The sequence below is a fragment of the Ascaphus truei genome, unplaced genomic scaffold (genome assembly GCF_040206685.1).
Source record: "Ascaphus truei isolate aAscTru1 unplaced genomic scaffold, aAscTru1.hap1 HAP1_SCAFFOLD_500, whole genome shotgun sequence".
Classification (NCBI taxonomy): Eukaryota; Metazoa; Chordata; class Amphibia; order Anura; family Ascaphidae; genus Ascaphus; species Ascaphus truei.
Window position 1 is genome coordinate 266,992 of NW_027456831.1, and position 22,811 is coordinate 289,802.

General features: G+C 51.9%; 1 protein-coding gene across 1 annotated transcript in view; it reads left to right on the plus strand.

Annotated features, from left to right (window-relative positions):
* Positions 1 to 13,199, plus strand: part of LOC142484985 (WD repeat-containing protein 97-like) — a 119,276-nt gene extending 106,077 nt beyond the window's left edge. Inside the window, exon 6 of the mRNA XM_075584225.1 lies at positions 12,487 to 13,199. Within this exon, the coding sequence (XP_075440340.1) occupies positions 12,487 to 13,199 (713 nt within the window). The remainder of the gene's footprint in view (positions 1 to 12,486) is intronic.
* The last annotated feature ends 9,612 nt before the right edge of the window (positions 13,200 to 22,811 follow it).

Consider the following 22,811-nt stretch of genomic DNA (forward strand, 5'->3'; position numbering starts at 1 on the left):
CCTTCCCCGCTGACCAAATGCTGTTCTCACCTCTGGGCATCCTGTGACTGCTTTTAACTCCGATGTCCAGCAGACCTCTCTCACCTTATCCCCCCCCACTTTATCCCCCCCCACCTTATCCCCCCCTCCCTCTCTCTCATGTCCGGTCACAGCTCTTGCTCTCTTTCCCCCCCCCCCACACCTTATCCCCCCCCCTCTCTCTCCCAGGTCCGGGCTACAGTACCTCTAAGAACTGCTGCCTTTACTCCCTGGGTACCACTAACTGTCTCCTACCGGTCCATACGCTATACGGAGCCCTGGGCGCTTGCTCTCTGTACAAGAGCCCCTGGTACCAGAAATACCGATCCGACCCACTCTCAGAGGCAGACTCGGACGCCTGAAGTCTTATGCCCTCTAAGCCGGGATCCGACCGCACCGCTTCTCTGAACCATGCACCGCTACTCTGAACCGTGCACCGCTTCTCTGAACCTTGCATCGCTTCTCTGAACCTTGCACCGCTTCTCTGAACCTTGCACCGCTTCTCTGAACCGTGCACCGCTTCTCTGAACCTTGCACCGCTTCTCTGAACCTTGCACCACTTCTCTGAACCTTGCACCGCTTCTCTGAACCTTGCACCGCTTCTCTGAACCTTGCACCGCTTCTCTGAACCTTGCACCGCTTCTCTGAACCTTGCACCGCTTCTCTGAACCTTGCACCGCTTCTCTGAACCGTGCACCGCTTCTCTGAACCTTGCACCGCTTCTCTGAACCTTGCACCGCTCCTTGCACCGCTTCTCTGAACCTTGCACCGCTTCTCTGAACCTTGCACTGCTCCTTGCACCGCTCCTTGCACCGCTTCTCTGAACCGTGCACCGCTTCTCTGAACCTTGCACCGCTTCTCTGAACCTTGCACCGCTTCTCTGAACCTTGCACCGCTTCTCTGAACCTTGCACCGCTTCTCTGAACCTTGCACCGCTTCTCTGAACCTTGCACCGCTTCTCTGAACCGTGCACCGCTTCTCTGAACCGTGCACCGCTTCTCTGAACCTTGCACCGCTTCTCTGAACCGTGCACTGCTTCTCTGAACCTTGCACCGCTCCTTGCACCGCTCCTTGCACCGCTTCTCTGAACCGTGCACCGCTTCTCTGAACCTTGCACCGCTTCTCTGAACCTTGCACCGCTTCTCTGAACCGTGCACCGCTTCTCTGAACCGTGCACCGCTTCTCTGAACCGTGCACCCTTCTCTGAACCTTGCACTGCTTCTCTGAACCTTGCACCGCTTCTCTGAACCTTGCACCGCTTCTCTGAACCTTGCACCGCTTCTCTGAACCTTGCACCGCTTCTCTGAACCTTGCACCGCTTCTCTGAACCTTGCACCCCTTCTCTGAACCGTGCACCGCTTCTCTGAACCTTGCACCGCTTCTCTGAACCTTGCACCGCTCCTTGCACCGCTTCTCTGAACCGTGCACCGCTTCTCTGAACCGTGCACCGCTTCTCTGAACCTTGCACCGCTTCTCTGAACCTTGCACCGCTCCTTGCACCGCTTCTCTGAACCTTGCACCGCTTCTCTGAACCTTGCACCGCTTCTCTGAACTTTGCACCGCTTCTCTGAACCTTGCACCGCTTCTCTGAACCTTGCACCGCTTCTCTGAACCTTGCACCGCTTCTCTGAACCTTGCACCGCTTCTCTGAACTTTGCACCGCTTCTCTGAACCGTGCACCGCTTCTTTGAACCGTGCACCGCTTCTCTGAACCTTGCACCGCTTCTCTGAACCTTGCACCGCTCCTTGCACCGCTTCTCTGAACCTTGCACAGCTTCTCTGAACCTTGCACCGCTTCTCTGAACCGTGCACCGCTTCTCTGAACCGTGCACCGCTTCTCTGAACCTTGCACCGCTTCTCTGAAACTTCCACCGCTTCTCTGAACCGTGCACCGCTTCTCTGAACCTTGCACCGCTCCTTGCACCGCTTCTCTGAACCTTGCACCGCTTCTCTGAACCGTGCACCGCTTCTCTGAACCTTGCACCGCTTCTCTGAACCTTGCACCGCTTCTCTGAACCTTGCAACGCTTCTCTGAACCGTGCACCGCTTCTCTGAACCTTGCACCGCTTCTCTGAAACTTCCACCGCTTCTCTGAACCGTGCACCGCTTCTCTGAACCTTGCACCGCTTTTCTGAACCTTGCACCGCTTCTCTGAACCTTGCACCGCTTCTCTGAACCGTGCACCGCTTCTCTGAACCTTGCACCGCTTCTCTGAAACTTCCACCGCTTCTCTGAACCTTGCACCGCTTCTCTGAACCTTGCACCGCTCCTTGCACCGCTTCTCTGAACCTTGCACCGCTTCTCTGAACCGTGCACCGCTTCTCTGAACCTTGCACCGCTTCTCTGAACCTTGCACCGCTTCTCTGAACCTTGCACCGCTTCTCTGAACCGTGCACCGCTTCTCTGAACCTTGCACCGCTTCTCTGAAACTTCCACCGCTTCTCTGAACCGTGCACCGCTTCTCTGAACCTTGCACCGCTTCTCTGAACCTTGCACCGCTTCTCTGAAACTTCCACCGCTTCTCTGAACCGTGCACCGCTTCTCTGAACCGTGCACCGCTTCTCTGAACCTTGCACCGCTCCTTGCACCGCTCCTTGCACCGCTTCTCTGAACCTTGCACCGCTTCTCTGAAACTTCCACCGCTTCTCTGAACCTTGCACCGCTTCTCTGAACCTTGCACCGCTTCTCTGAACCTTGCACCGCTTCTCTGAAACTTCCACCGCTTCTCTGAACCGTGCACCGCTTCTCTGAACCTTGCACCGCTTCTCTGAACCTTGCACCGCTCCTCTGAACCTTGCACCGCTTCTCTGAACCTTGCACCGCTTCTCTGAACCGTGCACCGCTTCTCTGAACCTTGCACCGCTTCTCTGAACCGTGCACCGCTTCTCTGAACCTTGCACCGCTCCTTGCACCGCTTCTCTGAACCGTGCACCGCTTCTCTGAACCTTGCACCGCTCCTTGCACAGCTTCTCTGAACCTTGCACCGCTTCTCTGAACCTTGCACCGCTTCTCTGAACCGTGCACCGCTTCTCTGAACCGTGCACCGCTTCTCTGAACCTTGCACCGCTTCTCTGAACCTTGCACCGCTCCTTGCACCGCTTCTCTGAACCTTGCACCGCTTCTCTGAACCTTGCACCGCTTCTCTGAACCTTGCACCGCTTCTCTGAACCTTGCACCGCTTCTCTGAACCGTGCACCGCTTCTCTGAACCTTGCACCGCTCCTTGCACCGCTTCTCTGAACCTTGCACCGCTTCTCTGAACCGTGCACCGCTTCTCTGAACCGTGCACCGCTTCTCTGAACCTTGCACCGCTCCTTGCACCGCTTCTCTGAACCTTGCACCGCTCCTTGCACCGCTTCTCTGAACCTTGCACCGCTTCTCTGAACCTTGCACCGCTTCTCTGAACCTTGCACCGCTTCTCTGAACCTTGCACCGCTTCTCTGAACCTTGCACTGCTTCTCTGAACCTTGCACCGCTTCTCTGAACCTTGCACCGCTTCTCTGAACCTTGCACCGCTCCTTGCACCGCTTCTCTGAACCGTGCACCGCTTCTCTGAACCTTGCACTGCTTCTCTGAACCTTGCACCGCTTCTCTGAACCTTGCACCGCTTCTCTGAACCTTGCACCGCTTCTCTGAACCTTGCACCGCTCCTTGCACCGCTTCTCTGAACCTTGCACCGCTTCTCTGAACCTTGCACCGCTTCTCTGAAACTTCCACCTCTTCTCTGAACCTTGCACCGCTTCTCTGAACCTTGCACCGCTTCTCTGAACCTTGCACCGCTTCTCTGAACCTTGCACTGCTTCTCTGAAACTTATACCGCTTCTCTGAACCTTGCACCGCTTCTCTGAACCTTGCACCGCTTCTCTGAACCGTGCACTGCTTCTCTGAACCGTGCACCGCTTCTCTGAACCTTGCACCGCTTCTCTGAACCTTGCACCGCTTCTCTGAACCTTGCACCGCTTCTCTGAAACTTACACCGCTTCTCTGAACCGTGCACCGCTTCTCTGAACCGTGCACCGCTTCTCTGAACCTTGCACCGCTTCTCTGAACCTTACACCGCTTCTCTGAACCGTGCACCGCTTCTCTGAACCGTGCACCGCTTCTCTGAACCGTGCACCGCTTCTCTGAACCTTGCACCGCTTCTCTGAACCGTGCACCGCTTCTCTGAACCTTGCACCGCTTCTCTGAACCTTGCACCGCTTCTCTGAACCTTGCACCGCTTCTCTGAACCTTGCACCGCTTCTCTGAAACTTCCACCTCTTCTCTGAACCGTGCACCGCTTCTCTGAACCTTGCACCGCTTCTCTGAACCGTGCACCGCTTCTCTGAACCTTGCACCGCTTCTCTGAACCTTGCACCGCTTCTCTGAACCTTGCACCGCTTCTCTGAACCGTGCACCGCTTCTCTGAACCTTGCACCGCTTCTCTGAAACTTCCACCTCTTCTCTGAACCGTGCACCGCTTCTCTGAACCTTGCACCGCTTCTCTGAACCTTGCACCGCTTCTCTGAACCGTGCACCGCTTCTATGAACCGTGCACCGCTTCTCTGAACCTTGCACCGCTTCTCTGAACCTTGCACTGCTTCTCTGAACCTTGCACCGCTTCTCTGAACCTTGCACCGCTTCTCTGAACCTTGCACCGCTTCTCTGAACCTTGCACCGCTCCATGCACCGCTTCTCTGAACCTTGCACCGCTTCTATGAACCGTGCACCGCTTCTATGAACCGTGCACCGCTTCTCTGAACCTTGCACCGCTTCTCTGAACCTTGCACTGCTTCTCTGAACCTTGCACCGCTTCTCTGAACCTTGCACCGCTTCTCTGAACCTTGCACCGCTTCTCTGAACCTTGCACCGCTCCATGCACCGCTTCTCTGAACCTTGCACCGCTTCTCTGAACCGTGCACCGCTTCTCTGAACCGTGCACCGCTTCTCTGAACCTTGCACCGCTTCTCTGAACCTTGCACTGCTTCTCTGAACCTTGCACAGCTTCTCTGAACCTTGCACCGCTTCTCTGAACCTTGCACCGCTTCTCTGAACCGTGCACCGCTTCTCTGAACCTTGCACCGCTTCTCTGAACCTTGCACCGCTCCTTGCACCGCTTCTCTGAACCTTGCACCGCTTCTCTGAACCGTGCACCGCTTCTCTGAACCTTGCACCGCTTCTCTGAACCTTGCACCGCTTCTCTGAACCTTGCACCGCTTCTCTGAACCTTGCACCGCTTCTCTGAACCGTGCACTGCTTCTCTGAAACTTACACCGCTTCTCTGAACCTTGCACCGCTTCTCTGAACCTTGCACCGCTTCTCTGAACCTTGCACCGCTCCTTGCACCGCTTCTCTGAACCGTGCACCGCTTCTCTGAACCGTGCACCGCTTCTCTGAACCTTGCACCGCTTCTCTGAACCTTGCACCGCTTCTCTGAACCGTGCACCGCTTCTCTGAACCGTGCACCGCTTCTCTGAACCGTGCACCGCTTCTCTGAACCGTGCACCGCTTCTCTGAACCTTGCACCGCTTCTCTGAACCTTGCACCGCTTCTCTGTACCGTGCACTGCTTCTCTGAACCTTGCACCGCTTCTCTGAAACCTTGCACCGCTTCTCTGAAACCTTGCACCGCTTCTCTGAAACCTTGCACCGCTTCTCTGAACCTTGCACCGCTTCTCTGAAACCTTGCACCGCTTCTCTGAAACCTTGCACCGCTTCTCTGAACCTTGCACCGCTTCTCTGAACCTTGCACCGCTTCTCTGAACCTTGCACCGCTTCTCTGAACCTTACACCGCTTCTCTGAACCTTACACCGCTTCTCTGAACCTTGCACCGCTTCTCTGAACCTTGCACCGCTTCTCTGAACCTTACACCGCTTCTCTGAACCGTGCACCGCTTCTCTGAACCTTACACCGCTTCTCTGAACCGTGCACCGCTTCTCTGAACCTTGCACCGCTTCTCTGAACCTTACACCGCTTCTCTGAACCGTGCACCGCTTCTCTGAACCTTACACCGCTTCTCTGAACCGTGCACCGCTTCTCTGAACCTTGCACCGCTTCTCTGAACCTTGCACCGCTTCTCTGAACCTTGCACCGCTTCTCTGAACCGTGCACCCAGCTCCGATCACTCGCCCTCAGTCACTAATTCAGGGGATGGGGAAACGGGGACAATGGCAGGGAGGTCAGGACACAGTACAGACTCGGTCTGGCTTACCCGGTCGGTCTCTGCAAGAACCGCAGGAATCGGTGGTCTCAAATGCAGGGGGACGGTGATCTCTTCAGTGGGCAGGGGGTACCAAAGGCTCCCCCACCTGGGCAAGTGCACGACTGTGGCTCCTTGTGACAGCGGCCACAGGAGCATCTTCACTGGAAAAAGAGCAGATGCAGTGTCCTAGGTCATTACTGAGTAGCAGCTCAGTATCCAACCCGGGCAAAACACCCACATCCCTCACGCCCCGACCGGCACCCCAGTCGAGAAAAAACGGACGACCTGGATTGACAGAGGTTCCCCGTCTGGCATAGTGACCTGCACCCCCGGTCCAGGGAGCAGATCCTCTGGGCGAAGCATATCGGGCTGCACCTGGGTAACTGTAGCACCGGAGGCGATCAGGCGTCTGCCTGGCGAGCTCCGATGGTCTCGGATCGCAAATGCTTCCTCCGGACATTATTCGCTTGCAGCCCGTCTGACTCCACTGCTGTATTACCTGTAGAGGGTGTAGGGACCGCCACCTGGGTCCGCTGCTGGACCTGTTGGACGGCTGCTAGCTGCTCCTCACCTTATCCCCCCTTCTGTTCCTCTTTCCTCCAGGTTCGGTCACGGCTCTTGCTCTCTGTCCCCAACCCTCTCTCCTTATCTCCCCCTCTCTCTCCCCCAGGTCCGGTCACGGCTTTTGCTCTCTGCCACCCCTCTCACCTTATCCTCCCCCTCTCTCTACCCCAGGTCAGGTCACGGCTCTTGCTCTCTGCTCCCTGTAACAGGGGAGTTATCCCTGTTCAGGTAATGTGCCTCTAATCCAGCAGTGTGGTGGTTAACTGCTGGTAGTCAATTAACAAACACCACCTGCCTGATTAGATTGCTTAGAAAAGCCTGTCTTTTGAGACAGGAAGTGAGACTCCTTAGCTCACACCTGAGCTGAACTTGGAGACAGAGCAGAGATTCCTTAGTCCACAACTCGGCTGAACCAAGGAAGTACAGATGTCTTGAGCGACAAGCTGACCACAAGACAAAGGGGACAAGATTCTAACCTGGAGCCTGATATTTCCTGTGCACACAAGGGTGCGGTTCCAAGAGAGCAGAGAAGCTTCCCCTACAGCAGCCCAGCTAACAGATAAGACTTTCATTTATAAGACTTTTTATATCTGTTCATTTCATGCTATATGTTTGGGGCTGGGAGACATGCTTACTGTCGCGGCCGAGTTTATTTGAGCATTTGCCCGGTCTCGGCCGCGACAGTAACCTGGCGCGCGCCGGGATGTCCCGGGCGCGCGCCGAAGCCTCGGAGGAGAGGCCTGCCGATCGGGGCTTCCCCCTCTCCTCACCGGGTCCGCCGGGTCCCCCGGAACGTCCCGCCGCCGTCCTCACATCCGCGCGACACCAGGGCTCCCTCGGGGAGCCCTGGGCACGCGTACAGGCGGCACAGGCACCCGATGACGCGTGACCGCGCATCGGTGATGCGCGGCACGCCGAGGGAGTGCGGCTCGCAAGCCGGGACATATCCCGGCTTGCGGAATGAGCCACACTCAAATAAAGTGTGCCGCCTGTGTATCTAAAGGGAGTTGTGGAATGCATAGTATTTCACTAGAAATAATCCCAAGTGAATAGAAGCTTTGTTTACCCCTTGTTTGGATGGTTTCCTGATGTTAAGGAAACAGGCGCAATAAAAGCCTTATTTAATTTCACCATAACCAGTCTCCCTTGCATACCTCTGTGAGCGTCCGCCTACATATGGTGTCAGAAGTGGGATGAGAGGTGGTTCTTGAAGTTAGAAGGAACCGGAGTTTGGCTGTGAAATTTTTTTGGTGCTTTTTGCCTACAAACAGTCTGAGCAACATAAACAAAAAAATCTCATGCAGCAGAGACCAGAATTAAAGTGATACACACCCAGGCAGGAAATCTAACCTGCACTGAAACTTACAAAACCACAGATGGACTCTTTTCCCCAATCCCAAGAGGAGAGAGAGAGACTGCTGAAGCAGGTAAACCTTATTTGCCTATCACAATAAAGTGTAATATGGTCATTGAAATAGGGGGTTTGCCTTCCAGCCATAGTCAGGGTTCAAGAAGTGAGTTAGCCCTTAAAGGGATAGGCGTTTGTTGTTTTCAAATGTTTAGCTGAAGCAGTGAATACAGATGGTGACCCACGAGCGGTACTGATTCTGTAAGTAAAGGCTGCCACACCGCATAGGACTACCAGTTGTGAATAGAGTATATGCAGAAAAATATGAAAATTGATGCAAGACTGTGCTGAAGCAGGGGAATTTTCAGTAAACAAGTGCTGAGGGTAAAATTGCCTACTAGATAAAAAAGGAATTGCTGAACTGTGCAAAAGGTATCCCAAAGTGTGAAGAGTGAATGTCATTATACCCAAAGTTGAGACTGAACTCAAGCAGAAAATCACATTATTTGGCTGAAGCAGAGAGATTGCACCTAGCAAGTAAATGGTGTAAAGCAAACAGAAGTTTTTACCTAGCAACTGCACATCCAGCATACCTAATGAGAGATTACACCTAGCAAGTAAATGGTGTAGACTTTTTTTACCTAGCAACTGCACATCCTGTATACCTGATGAGAGAAAATGTGTGCACAGTACTGCTGATTTTGTAAAACTTACCCAAGAAAGAAAGTTTACAGAGATGCCTCTGAGAGCTACGACCTCTACAAGCAAAATATGCCCACCTGTAGGACTACCACAATTGGTTCTAGCAAATACAGTGATAACAGCAGCAATAGCGCCTCCTGAGGTCAGGAAGAAAATTACACCTGATAGCCCCAAAATGGAGGACAAGATGCAGCGTTCCTGTAATGAACCCTACCCCACGGAAGAGTGGCCCTTCAAGTCCAATAAAGAGGAAGACATCTCTTATGGGGAAACCGAACCGAGTCACACCCACAAAACACCCTAAGAATGGTGGGGTGCCTGAACTCGGCACGAACCGAAAAGACCGCTCCCTTTGACGAATATGATCAGCAGGAGAAAGAGCGGGAGCAGTGGATCACCGAATATTTCCATCAGCTTTTACAGTTGCAAGAAAAGCCAGGTGGATCTAGTGACCCTGCTAAAATTTCGAATGAAGATGGAGACACCAGTATCCCTGAGGGGACGGTGTCATCCAAAACAAAAAGGCGGAAAAAGAAAAGCGGTTCTTCACTTACCATGGAAGGAACAGACACGTCCATAGACCCTGTGGAGAAAAAGGGAGACCGAGGTGCCCTGCAGCCTAGCGAAAATGGAGAATTCGTCCCGCGGATAACCGAATATCCAGAGGGCCCAAGGCAGAAGTCGTGTACCCCAAAGAAGTGTCTGTCCGGTGCCAACAGTGAGGAAACCTCAACCAGTCATCCCAGGGAAGCGGAGCCGGAACCAGTGAGTGTCGATCCCTTGACCAGCCCTGAGGATGCCCTGAAAATGCCAGGCGTGACTGTGATATACTCCGTGAACAATTGAAACAAAAGAAAGATGATTACGCGGAGCTACTGAAAAATAACGTGAAGCTACAGGAACATGTGCTCGCAATGTACTCTTTAGCCAGGACAGAATTGGACGATCTCAAGACTGAGCTAGATACTGCAAATGCTACTATTTCCGCCATGGATGAAAAGCAGCGCCAATCTGATAAAATGATGGCTACGCTAAAGCGGAAATATGAGGAGGCACTAAAGCAGATGACAGTCTTCCAGCAAGAGGTTCACACTCTTCGCATAGAGCTGAATGCCTCACAACAGGAGGTCAACAGTGTCCGGACAGAGGTGGACGTATCTCAGAAAGAGGTTCAGACACTCCGCAGAGCACTGGATGACTCACATCATGAGACCAACAGCTGCCGCACAGACCTGGAAGTTTCCAGAAAGGAACTACACAGTCTCACTGAGGAGCTGGACATTTCTAAAGAAACGATTGTCAATCTTAATACAGATCTCCAACTCTCTCAGAAGGAGCTTCAGACCCTCAACCTAGAGAAGGAAGTCTCACGCCAAGAGACTGTCATTCTCAAAGCAGATGTGCGTAAATGGAAGGAGGACTGCAAGGAGGCCCTGAATAGTACAGAGACTGAAAAGGAGAAAATTTAAGATTAAAAAGAAAAAAATTAAAACTCAAAGAAGAAAATTTTCATTTGACAAATGACGTCAAGGAAAAGAATGAAAAGCTGCACGAGCTTAAAGAAATAAATAGACTTTTGGAAGGTGAGAAGTTTGAAGCAGAGCACCGACTGCAGAATCAACTGCAAGGTCTGCGTACGCACCTCGAGAAGGCTGAGGAGAAGCAGCGAACTCTGCAGGAAGACAATCTGCAGGCTGTTAAAGAAATTCAAGTGCTGCAGGAACGTCTGATGACCCAATATGTCCCCGCAAAGCAGCATGAGAAACTGAAGGCTACCCTGAGCATCACCAAAGCATCACTAGAGGCCAAGCTTAGAACCCAGGTGACCCGGCACAAAAGGGAGCACAAGAAGGTCCAGAAACTAAAACAAGTAACTGTGGCCCGAGCAAAGAAATTCATAGTGCTTCACAATGCAATAAAAATGTGGAAGCAAGCTCAGAGAAAGCAAAGCGTGCAGATAAATTCCCTGAGAAGAGACTTGCAAGACGCACTCAAAAAACAGGGATCTCTCGCGGATGAGATTACAGTCCTACAAGGACAAGTATTGACCTTGACTAAGCATCAGTGTCCCACAGCCACAAAAACCCATGAAGACAAGGGTACAGTGAGAGCTGGGAATACTGCTCGTCTGAAAGACAAGGTTGCAAAATGTGAACCACCTAAACAAGCACTAGCAAAACCTTCAGCCACCCAACAGACAATAAAAGAAGGTACATGTGCTGAATCAAAACCAGAAGAATCCTTAGCTGATGAAGATGAAAAGATGGGACATTCTCTGGAAGTGGGTGTGGAATTACAACTTAATCCCAAAGAGGCTGAACTAGCAAACCCATTGAGTGGGAAAAGGGCAGAGAGACAGCTTCAAGAGCGGAAAATTCAAAGGGCTGTTTTTAAACGCTCTGCAACTACTGCCATACAGTTTGCCTACAATAAGACGAGCACCCGACGCGAGGGAATTCTCATGACCGCGCACATAGAAAAAAGACTGTACTTAGAAAAAGTCCTCCTCGAGCGACTGAGGAGTGCTGATCTCAAGCACCTTCGGGAGGAGACATGAATAAACTGAAGAAAGGGCTCCAATCCCAGCGGGACTGAGGGTTCTCTTCCTCCATCCACTCTCATTCAACTCACAGAGATATCTAGAATGAGAGTGGAAGGATGGGCTTTGGCCGTGGCAAGCCCGAGCTTCCCACAAACTGGGGAGGTATGTAACAGGGGAGTTATCCCTGTTCAGGTAATGTGCCTCTAATCCAGCAGTGTGGTGGTTAACTGCTGGTAGTCAATTAACAAACACCACCTGCCTGATTAGATTGCTTAGAAAAGCCTGTCTTTTGAGACAGGAAGTGAGACTCCTTAGCTCACACCTGAGCTGAACTTGGAGACAGAGCAGAGATTCCTTAGTCCACAACTGGGCTGAACCAAGGAAGTACAGATGTCTTGAGCGACAAGCTGACCACAAGACAAAGGGGACAAGATTCTAACCTGGAGCCTGACATTTCCTGTGCACACAAGGGTGCGGTTCCAAGAGAGCAGAGAAGCTTCCCCTACAGCAGCCCAGCTAACAGTTAAGACTTTCATTTATAAGACTTTTTATATCTGTTCATTTCATGCTATATGTTTGGGGTGGGATTCATGCTTATCTAAAGGGAGTGGTGGATTTCATAGTATTTCACTAGAAATACTCCTAAGTGAATAGAAGCTTTGTTTACCCCTTGTTTGGATGGTTTCCTGATGTTAAGGAAACAGGCGCAATAAAAGCCATATTTAATTTCACCATAACCAGTCTCCCTTGCATACCTCTGTGAGCGTCCGCCTACACCCCCCTCTCACCTTATCCCACCTCTCTCTCCCACAGGTCCGGTCACGGCTCTTGCTCTCTGCCCCTCTCTCACCTTATCCTCCCCCTCTCTCCCCCAGGTCCGGTCACGGCTTTGCTCTCTGCCCCCCCTCTCACCTTATCCTCCCCCTCTTTCTCCCCCAGGTCCGGTCACGGCTCTTGCTCTCTGCCCCCTCCTCTCACCTTATCCCCCCCTCTCTCTCCCCCAGGTCCTGTCACGGCTTTGCTCTCTGCCCCCCTTTCACCTTATCCTCCCCCTCTCTCTCCCCCAGGTCTCGTCACGGCTCTTGCTCTCTGCCCCCCCTCTCACCTTATCCTCCCCCTCTCTCTCCCCCAGGTCCGGTCACAACTCTTGCTCTCTGCCCCCCAGACAAGACCTTTTTCTCGGGTTCAGAGGATGGGACTCTGCGCACATGGAGCCTGGAGACACAGGAGCAGGTGGGGGAGCAGCAGGTGATGGGGAAAGTCCTGGGACTGGGGACCTTCAATGAGGGGAAGCTGGTGGTCTCTTACACCTCCTGTGGCCTGGACGTGTGGGAGGTGCAGCACCTGTACCAGCTGCATACTCTCCTGGGGACAGCAGTGACAAACATCAGGGTGAGCCGGGAACCCCTCCCAACTAGAGAACCCCTGTGGGGGACATCAGAAACAGACATGGGAACGAAACGCCTCCCTTCCCGAGCCGTGTGCGTCTGCGCAGACTCAGCTGTGCGGCTGTTGGCGGTCTCCACAGGGGATGTGATCTCCACCCTCCTACTGGACAGCCGGGTGAGGAGTGCAGAGTACTGTGTGCAGAAGGAAAGTCTCTACGTCCTGCTGGAGCAGGGAGACCTCCTGAGAGTCAACGCCCTGGAAAATCCCATGAGAATCCTGAACAGGGTGGAGGGTGGCGGGGCCGGGACCCTCCCCGTCTGTCTCACACTGTACTCCTCTGTGGGAGACACGGAGAGAGCGTTCACTGACTGGGGGCAAATAGTGGAGCAGGGAGGAGAGAAGAGACCGCCACGGAAACAACATCCACTCGGATTGCTGGAGGAGAAGAACAAGTAAGCATGGGAACAGAATAGAGGGGGGCGGGAGAGACAGGGCAGGGGGGCGGGAGAGACGGGCAGGGGGGCGCGAGAGACGGGGAGGGGGGCAAAAGAGACGGGGGAGGGGGCGGGAGAGACGAGCAGGGGGAGCGTGAGAGACGGGGGAGGGGGAGCACTAGAGATGGGGGAGGGTGCGGGAGACAGGGAGAACAGAATAGAGGGGGGCGCGAGAGACGGGGAGGGGGAGCGCGAGAGACGGGGAGGGGGCGGGAGAGACGAGGAGGGGGAGCGCGAGAGACGGGGGAGGGGGCGGGAGACGGAGAACAGAATAGAGGGGGCGCGAGAGACGGGGAGGGGGAGCGCGAGAGACGGGGGAGGGGGCGGGAGACAGGGAGAACAGAATAGAGGGGGCGCGAGAGACGGGGAGGGGGAGCGCGAGTGACGGGGGAGGGGCGGGAGACAGGGAGAACAGAATAGAGGGGGCACGAGGGACGGTGTGGGGGGCGGGAGATGGAGAACAGAATAGAGGGGGGCGCGAGAGACGGGGAGGGGGAGCGTGAGAGACGGGGAGGGGGCGGGAGATGGAGAACAGAATAGAGGGGGCGTGAGAGACGGGGAGGGGGGCGCGAGAGACGGGGGAGGGGGCGGGAGACGGAGAACGGAATAGAGGGGGGCGCGAGAGACGGGGAAGGGGGCGGGAGACAGGGAGAACAGAATAGAGGGGGGCGCGAGAGACGGGGAGGGGGCGGAAGACGGAGAACAGAATAGAGGGGGGCGCAAGAGACGGTGAGGGGGGCGGGAGAGACGGGGGAGGGAGCGGGAGAGACGGGGGAGGGGGCGGGAGACAGGGAGAACAGACTAGAGGGGGCACAAGAGACGGTGAGGGGGGTGGGAGGGGGCGGGAGAGACAGGGAGGGGGCGGGAGAGACGGGGAAGGGGGCGAGAGACAGGGAGAAAAGACTAGAGGGGGGCGCAAGAGACGGGGAGGGGGAGTACGAGAGACGGGGAAGGGGCGGGAGACAGAGAACAGAATAGAGGGGGCGCGAGAGACGGGGAGGGGGCGGGAGACGGAGAACGGAATAGAGGGGGCGCGGGAAACGGATGAAGGGGGCATAAGAGGAGGAGGGGTGCGCGAGAGACGGGGTGGGGGGACGCAAGAGACGTGACAGGTAGCGCAAGAGACGGGGAGCGGTGGCGGGGGAGACGAGGGTGGGGTGACGTGAGAGAGAGAGAGAGGGGGGAGTGGGGCGGGAAACAGGTGGCATGAGAGACGGGGAGGGGTGGCGGGAGAGAAGGGGAGGAGGGACATGAGAGACGGGGCAGGAGACGGGAAAGGAGGGCGTGAGAGACTGTCACGGGAGACTCCTGTGGCGGGTAGGATCTCGGTGGCCGGAACAGCAGGAAGCGAAGTAGGGGTCACAAGCAGGGGTCCGAGGCAGGCGGCAGGTAGTGAAGTCAGGTAACAAGCAGAGGTCGGCAACGAGGAGACTGGAACAGGACAGGCGGGGCAGGACAGGTCCGGGAGCAGGGACTGAGAACGGGGAGCAGGGACTGAGACCAGGGAGCAGGGACTGAGACCGGGGAGCAAGGAACAAACAGGGACAAGCCAGATTACTAGCAAGGGCCTTTACTGTGAAAAGACTATAATACAGGTACAGGTACATAAACAGATCAGGATCAAAGACAGGCATGTGCATAGGAGTCTGACTAGAAGCAAAGGCAAAAGCAACAGACAGGAAGCAAAGCTATAAAGGACAGAAACAGGAGCAACAAGAAGACAGACAGACAGAGGAACCCAGAGCCAACAGAAGGCAGCAGCACACCCAGTGGACAAGGAAGCTATGGCTAGGCAGGAGGTCTAGGCGACCCTGACAGAGACTGAGATGGGAGATGTGGCGCAAGAGACGGGGGAGGGGGGCGGGAGACGGGGGAGGGAGACGGGACATGAGAGACGGGGGATTGGGGAGGGAGACGGGCGCGAGAGTTGGGGGAGGGGGAGGGTGACAGGGGCGCGAGAGTGGGGGAGGGAGGCGGGAAACAGGAGGGGCGGGAGAGACTGGGTAGGGGGGGGCGAGAGACGGGATCAGAATAGAGGGTATCAGTAACTATCCCACATTAATACACACGCTCTGCTCCACACACTGTATCAGTAACTATCCCACATTATACACATGCTCTGCCCCTCACACTGTATCAGTAACTATCCCACATTATACACACGCTCTGCTCCACACACTGTATCAGTAACTATCCCACATTATACACATGCTCTGCCCCTCACACTGTATCAGTAACTATCCCACATTATACACACGCTCTGCTCCTCACTGTATCAGTAACTATCCCACATTATACACACGCTCTGCCCCTCACACTGTATCAGTAACTATCCCACATTATACACACGCTCTGCCCCTCACACTGTATCAGTAACTATCCCACATTATACACACGCTCTGCCCCTCACACTGTATCAGTAACTATCCCACATTATACACACGCTCTGCCCCTCACACTGTATCAGTAACTATCCCACATTATACACACGCTCTGCCCCTCACACTGTATCAGTAACTATCCCACATTAATACACACACTCTGCCCCTCACACTGTATCAGTAACTATCCCACATTATACACACGCTCTGCTCCTCACACTGTATCAGTAACTATCCCACATTATACACACGCTCTGCCCCTCACACTGTATCAGTAACTATCCCACATTATTCACACGCTCTGCTCCTCACACTGTATCAGTAACTATCCCACATTATACACACGCTCTGCCCCTCACACTGTATCAGTAACTATCCCACATTAATACACACGCTCTGCCCCTCACATTGTATCAGTAACTATCCCACATTAATACACACGCTCTGCCCCTCACACTGTATCAGTAACTATCCCACATTATTCACACGCTCTGCTCCTCACACTGTATCAGTAACTATCCCACATTATACACACGCTCTACTCCTCACACTGTATCAGTAACTATCCCACATTATACACACGCTCTGCTCCTCACACTGTATTAGTAACTATCCCACATTATACACACACTCTGCCCCTCACACTGTATCAGTAACTATCCCACATTAATACACACGCTCTGCCCCTCATACTGTATCAGTAACTATCCCACATTATACACACGCTCTGCCCCTCACATTGTATCAGTAACTATCCCACATTATACACACGCTCTGCCCCTCACACTGTATCAGTAACTATCCCACATTATACACACGCTCTGCCCCTCACACTGTATCAGTAACTATCCCACATTATACACACGCTCTGCCCCTCATACTGTATCAGTAACTATCCCACATTATACACACGCTCTGCCCCTCACACTGTATCAGTAACTATCCCACATTATACACACGCTCTGCCCCTCACACTGTATCAGTAACTATCCCACATTATACACACGCTCTGCCCCTCACACTGTATCAGTAACTATCCCACATTATACACACGCTCTGCCCCTCACACTGTATCAGTAACTATCCCACATTATACACACGCTCTGCCCCTCACACTGTATCAGTAACTATCCCACATTATACACACGCTCTGCCCCTCACACTGTATCAGTAACTATCCCACATTATACACACACTCTGCTCCTCACACTGTATCAGTAACTATCCCACATTATACACACGCTCTGCCCCTCACACTGTATCAGTAACTATCCCACATTATACACACGCTCTGCCCCTCACAATGTATCAGTAACTATCCCACATTATACACACGCTCTGCTCCTCACAATGTATCAGTAACTATCCCACATTATACACACACTCTGCTCCTCACACTGTATCAGTAACTAGCCCACATTATACACACGCTCTGCCCCTCACACTGTATCAGTAACTATCCCACATTATACACACGCTCTGCCCCTCACACTGTATCAGTAACTATCCCACATTAATACACACGCTCTGCCCCTCACACTGTATCAGTAACTATCCCACATTAATACACACGCTCTGCCCCTCACACTGTATCAGTAACTATCCCACATTATACACACGCTCTGCCCCTCACAATGTATCAGTAACTATCCCACATTATACACACGCTCTGCCCCTCACATTGTATCAGTAACTATCCCACATTATACACACGCTCTGCCCCTCACACGGTATCAGTAACTATCCCACATTTTACACACGCTCTGCTCCTCACACTGTATCAGTAACTATCCCACATTATACACACGCTCTGCCCCTCACACTGTATCAGTAACTATCCCACATTATACACACGCTCTGCCCCTCACACTGTATCAGTAACTATCCCACATTAATACACACGCTCTGCCCCTCACACTGTATCAGTAACTATCCCACATTATACACTCGCTCTGCCCCTCACACTGTATCAGTAACTATCCCACATTATACACACGCTCTGCCCCTCACACTGTATCAGTAACTATCCCACATTATACACACGCTCTGCCTCTCACACTGTATCAGTAACTATCCCACATTATACACACGCTCTGCCCCTCACACTGTATCAGTAACTATCCCACATTATACACACGCTCTGCCCCTCACACTGTATCAGTAACTATCCCACATTATACACACGCTCTGCCTCTCACACTGTATCAGTAACTATCCCACATTATACACACGCTCTGCCCCTCACACTGTATCAGTAACTATCCCACATTATACACACGCTCTGCCCCTCACACTGTATCAGTAACTATCCCACATTATACACACGCTCTGCCCCTCACACTGTATCAGTAACTATCCCACATTAATACACACGCTCTGCCCCTCACACTGTATCAGTAACTATCCCACATTATACACACGCTCTGCCCCTCACACTGTATCAGTAACTATCCCACATTATACACACGCTCTGCCCCTCACACTGTATCAGTAACTATCCCACATTATACACACACTCTGCCCCTCACACTGTATCAGTAACTATCCCACATTATTCACACGCTCTGCCCCTCACACTGTATCAGTAACTATCCCACATAATACACACGCTCTGCCCCTCACACTGTATCAGTAACTATCCCACATTATACACACGCTCTGCCCCTCACACTGTATCAGTAACTATCCCACATTATACACACTCTCTGCCCCTCACACTGTATCAGTAACTATCCCACATTATACACACGCTCTGCCCCTCACACTGTATCAGTAACTATCCCACATTATACACACGCTCTGCCCCTCACACTGTATCAGTAACTATCCCACATTATACACACGCTCTGCCTCTCACACTGTATCAGTAACTATCCCACATTATACACACGCTCTGCCCCTCACACTGTATCAGTAACTATCCCACATTATACACACGCTCTGCCCCTCACACTGTATCAGTAACTATCCCACATTATACACACGCTCTGCCTCTCACACTGTATCAGTAACTATCCCACATTATACACACGCTCTGCCCCTCACACTGTATCAGTAACTATCCCACATTATACACACGCTCTGCCCCTCACACTGTATCAGTAACTATCCCACATTATACACACGCTCTGCCCCTCACACTGTATCAGTAACTATCCCACATTAATACACACGCTCTGCCCCTCACACTGTATCAGTAACTATCCCACATTATACACACGCTCTGCCCCTCACACTGTATCAGTAACTATCCCACATTATACACACGCTCTGCCCCTCACACTGTATCAGTAACTATCCCACATTATACACACACTCTGCCCCTCACACTGTATCAGTAACTATCCCACATTATTCACACGCTCTGCCCCTCACACTGTATCAGTAACTATCCCACATAATACACACGCTCTGCCCCTCACACTGTATCAGTAACTATCCCACATTATACACACGCTCTGCCCCTCACACTGTATCAGTAACTATCCCACATTATACACACTCTCTGCCCCTCACACTGTATCAGTAACTATCCCACATTATACACACGCTCTGCCCCTCACACTGTATCAGTAACTATCCCACATTATACACACGCTCTGCCCCTCACACTGTATCAGTAACTATCCCACATTATACACACGCTCTGCTCCTCACACTGTATCAGTAACTATCCCACATTATACACACGCTCTGCCCCTCACACAGTATCAGTAACTATCCCACATTATACACACGCTCTGCCCCTCACACTGTATCAGTAACTATCCCACATTAATACACACGCTCTGCTCCTCACACTGTATCAGTAACTATCCCACATTAATACACACGCTCTGCTCCTCACACTGTATCAGTAACTATCCCACATTAATACACACGCTCTGCCCCTCACACTGTATCAGTAACTATCCCACATTATACACACGCTCTGCTCCTCACACTGTATCAGTAACTATCCCACATTATACACACGCTCTGCCCCTCACACTGTATCAGTAACTATCCCACATTATACACACGCTCTGCCCCTCACACTGTATCAGTAACTATCCCACATTAATACACACGCTCTGCCCCTCACACTGTATCAGTAACTATCCCACATTATACACATGCTCTGCCCCTCACACTGTATCAGTAACTATCCCACATTATACACATGCTCTGCCCCTCACACTGTATCAGTAACTATCCCACATTAATACACACGCTCTGCCCCTCACACTGTATCAGTAACTATCCCACATTATACACACGCTCTGCCCCTCACATTGTATCAGTAACTATCCCACATTATACACACGCTCTGCCCCTCACACTGTATCAGTAACTATCCCACATTATACACACACTCTGCCCCTCACACTGTATCAGTAACTATCCCACATTATACACACGCTCTGCCCCTCACACTGTATCAGTAACTATCCCACATTAATACACACGCTCTGCCCCTCACACTGTATCAGTAACTATCCCACATTATACACACGCTCTGCCCCTCACACTGTATCAGTAACTATCCCACATTAATACACACGCTCTGCCCCTCACACTGTATCAGTAACTATCCCACATTAATACACACGCTCTGCCCCTCACACTGTATCAGTAACTATCCCACATTATACACACGCTCTGCCCCTCACACTGTATCAGTAACTATCCCACATTATACACACGCTCTGCCCCTCACACTGTATCAGTAACTATCCCACATTATACACACGCTCTGCTCCTCACACTGTATCAGTAACTATCCCACATTATACACACGCTCTGCCCCTCACACTGTATCAGTAACTATCCCACATTATACACACGCTCTGCTCCTCACACTGTATCAGTAACTATCCCACATTATACACACGCTCTGCCCCTCACACTGTATCAGTAACTATCCCACATTAATACACACGCTCTGCCCCTCACACTGTATCAGTAACTATCCCACATTATACTCACACTCTGCTCCTCACACTGTATCAGTAACTATCCCACATTAATACACACGCTCTGCCCCTCACACTGTATCAGTAACTATCCCACATTATACACACGCTCTGCCCCTCACACTGTATCAGTAACTATCCCACATTAATACACACGCTCTGCTCCTCACACTGTATCAGTAACTATCCCACATTATACACACGCTCTGCCCCTCACACTGTATCAGTAACTATCCCACATTATACACACGCTCTGCCCCTCACACTGTATCAGTAACTATCCCACATTATACACACGCTCTGCCCCTCACATTGTATCAGTAACTATCCCACATTATACACACGCTCTGCCCCTCACACTGTATCAGTAACTATCCCACATTATACACACACTCTGCCCCTCACACTGTATCAGTAACTATCCCACATTATACACACGCTCTGCCCCTCACACTGTATCAGTAACTATCCCACATTATACACACGCTCTGCCCCTCACACTGTATCAGTAACTATCCCACATTATACACACACTCTGCCCCTCACACTGTATCAGTAACTATCCCACATTATACACACGCTCTGCCCCTCACACTGTATCAGTAACTATCCCACATTATACACACGCTCTGCCCCTCACATTGTATCAGTAACTATCCCACATTATACACACGCTCTGCCCCTCACACTGTATCAGTAACTATCCCACATTATACACACACTCTGCCCCTCACACTGTATCAGTAACTATCCCACATTATACACACGCTCTGCCCCTCACACTGTATCAGTAACTATCCCACATTATACACACGCTCTGCCCCTCACAATGTATCAGTAACTATCCCACATTATACACACGCTCTGCTCCTCACAATGTATCAGTAACTATCCCACATTATACACACACTCTGCTCCTCACACTGTATCAGTAACTAGCCCACATTATACACACGCTCTGCCCCTCACACTGTATCAGTAACTATCCCACATTATACACACGCTCTGCCCCTCACACTGTATCAGTAACTATCCCACATTAATACACACGCTCTGCCCCTCACACTGTATCAGTAACTATCCCACATTAATACACACGCTCTGCCCCTCACACTGTATCAGTAACTATCCCACATTATACACACGCTCTGCCCCTCACAATGTATCAGTAACTATCCCACATTATACACACGCTCTGCCCCTCACATTGTATCAGTAACTATCCCACATTATACACACGCTCTGCCCCTCACACGGTATCAGTAACTATCCCACATTTTACACACGCTCTGCTCCTCACACTGTATCAGTAACTATCCCACATTATACACACGCTCTGCCCCTCACACTGTATCAGTAACTATCCCACATTATACACACGCTCTGCCCCTCACACTGTATCAGTAACTATCCCACATTAATACACACGCTCTGCCCCTCACACTGTATCAGTAACTATCCCACATTATACACTCGCTCTGCCCCTCACACTGTATCAGTAACTATCCCACATTATACACACGCTCTGCCCCTCACACTGTATCAGTAACTATCCCACATTATACACACGCTCTGCCTCTCACACTGTATCAGTAACTATCCCACATTATACACACGCTCTGCCCCTCACACTGTATCAGTAACTATCCCACATTATACACACGCTCTGCCCCTCACACTGTATCAGTAACTATCCCACATTATACACACGCTCTGCCTCTCACACTGTATCAGTAACTATCCCACATTATACACACGCTCTGCCCCTCACACTGTATCAGTAACTATCCCACATTATACACACGCTCTGCCCCTCACACTGTATCAGTAACTATCCCACATTATACACACGCTCTGCCCCTCACACTGTATCAGTAACTATCCCACATTAATACACACGCTCTGCCCCTCACACTGTATCAGTAACTATCCCACATTATACACACGCTCTGCCCCTCACACTGTATCAGTAACTATCCCACATTATACACACGCTCTGCCCCTCACACTGTATCAGTAACTATCCCACATTATACACACACTCTGCCCCTCACACTGTATCAGTAACTATCCCACATTATTCACACGCTCTGCCCCTCACACTGTATCAGTAACTATCCCACATAATACACACGCTCTGCCCCTCACACTGTATCAGTAACTATCCCACATTATACACACGCTCTGCCCCTCACACTGTATCAGTAACTATCCCACATTATACACACTCTCTGCCCC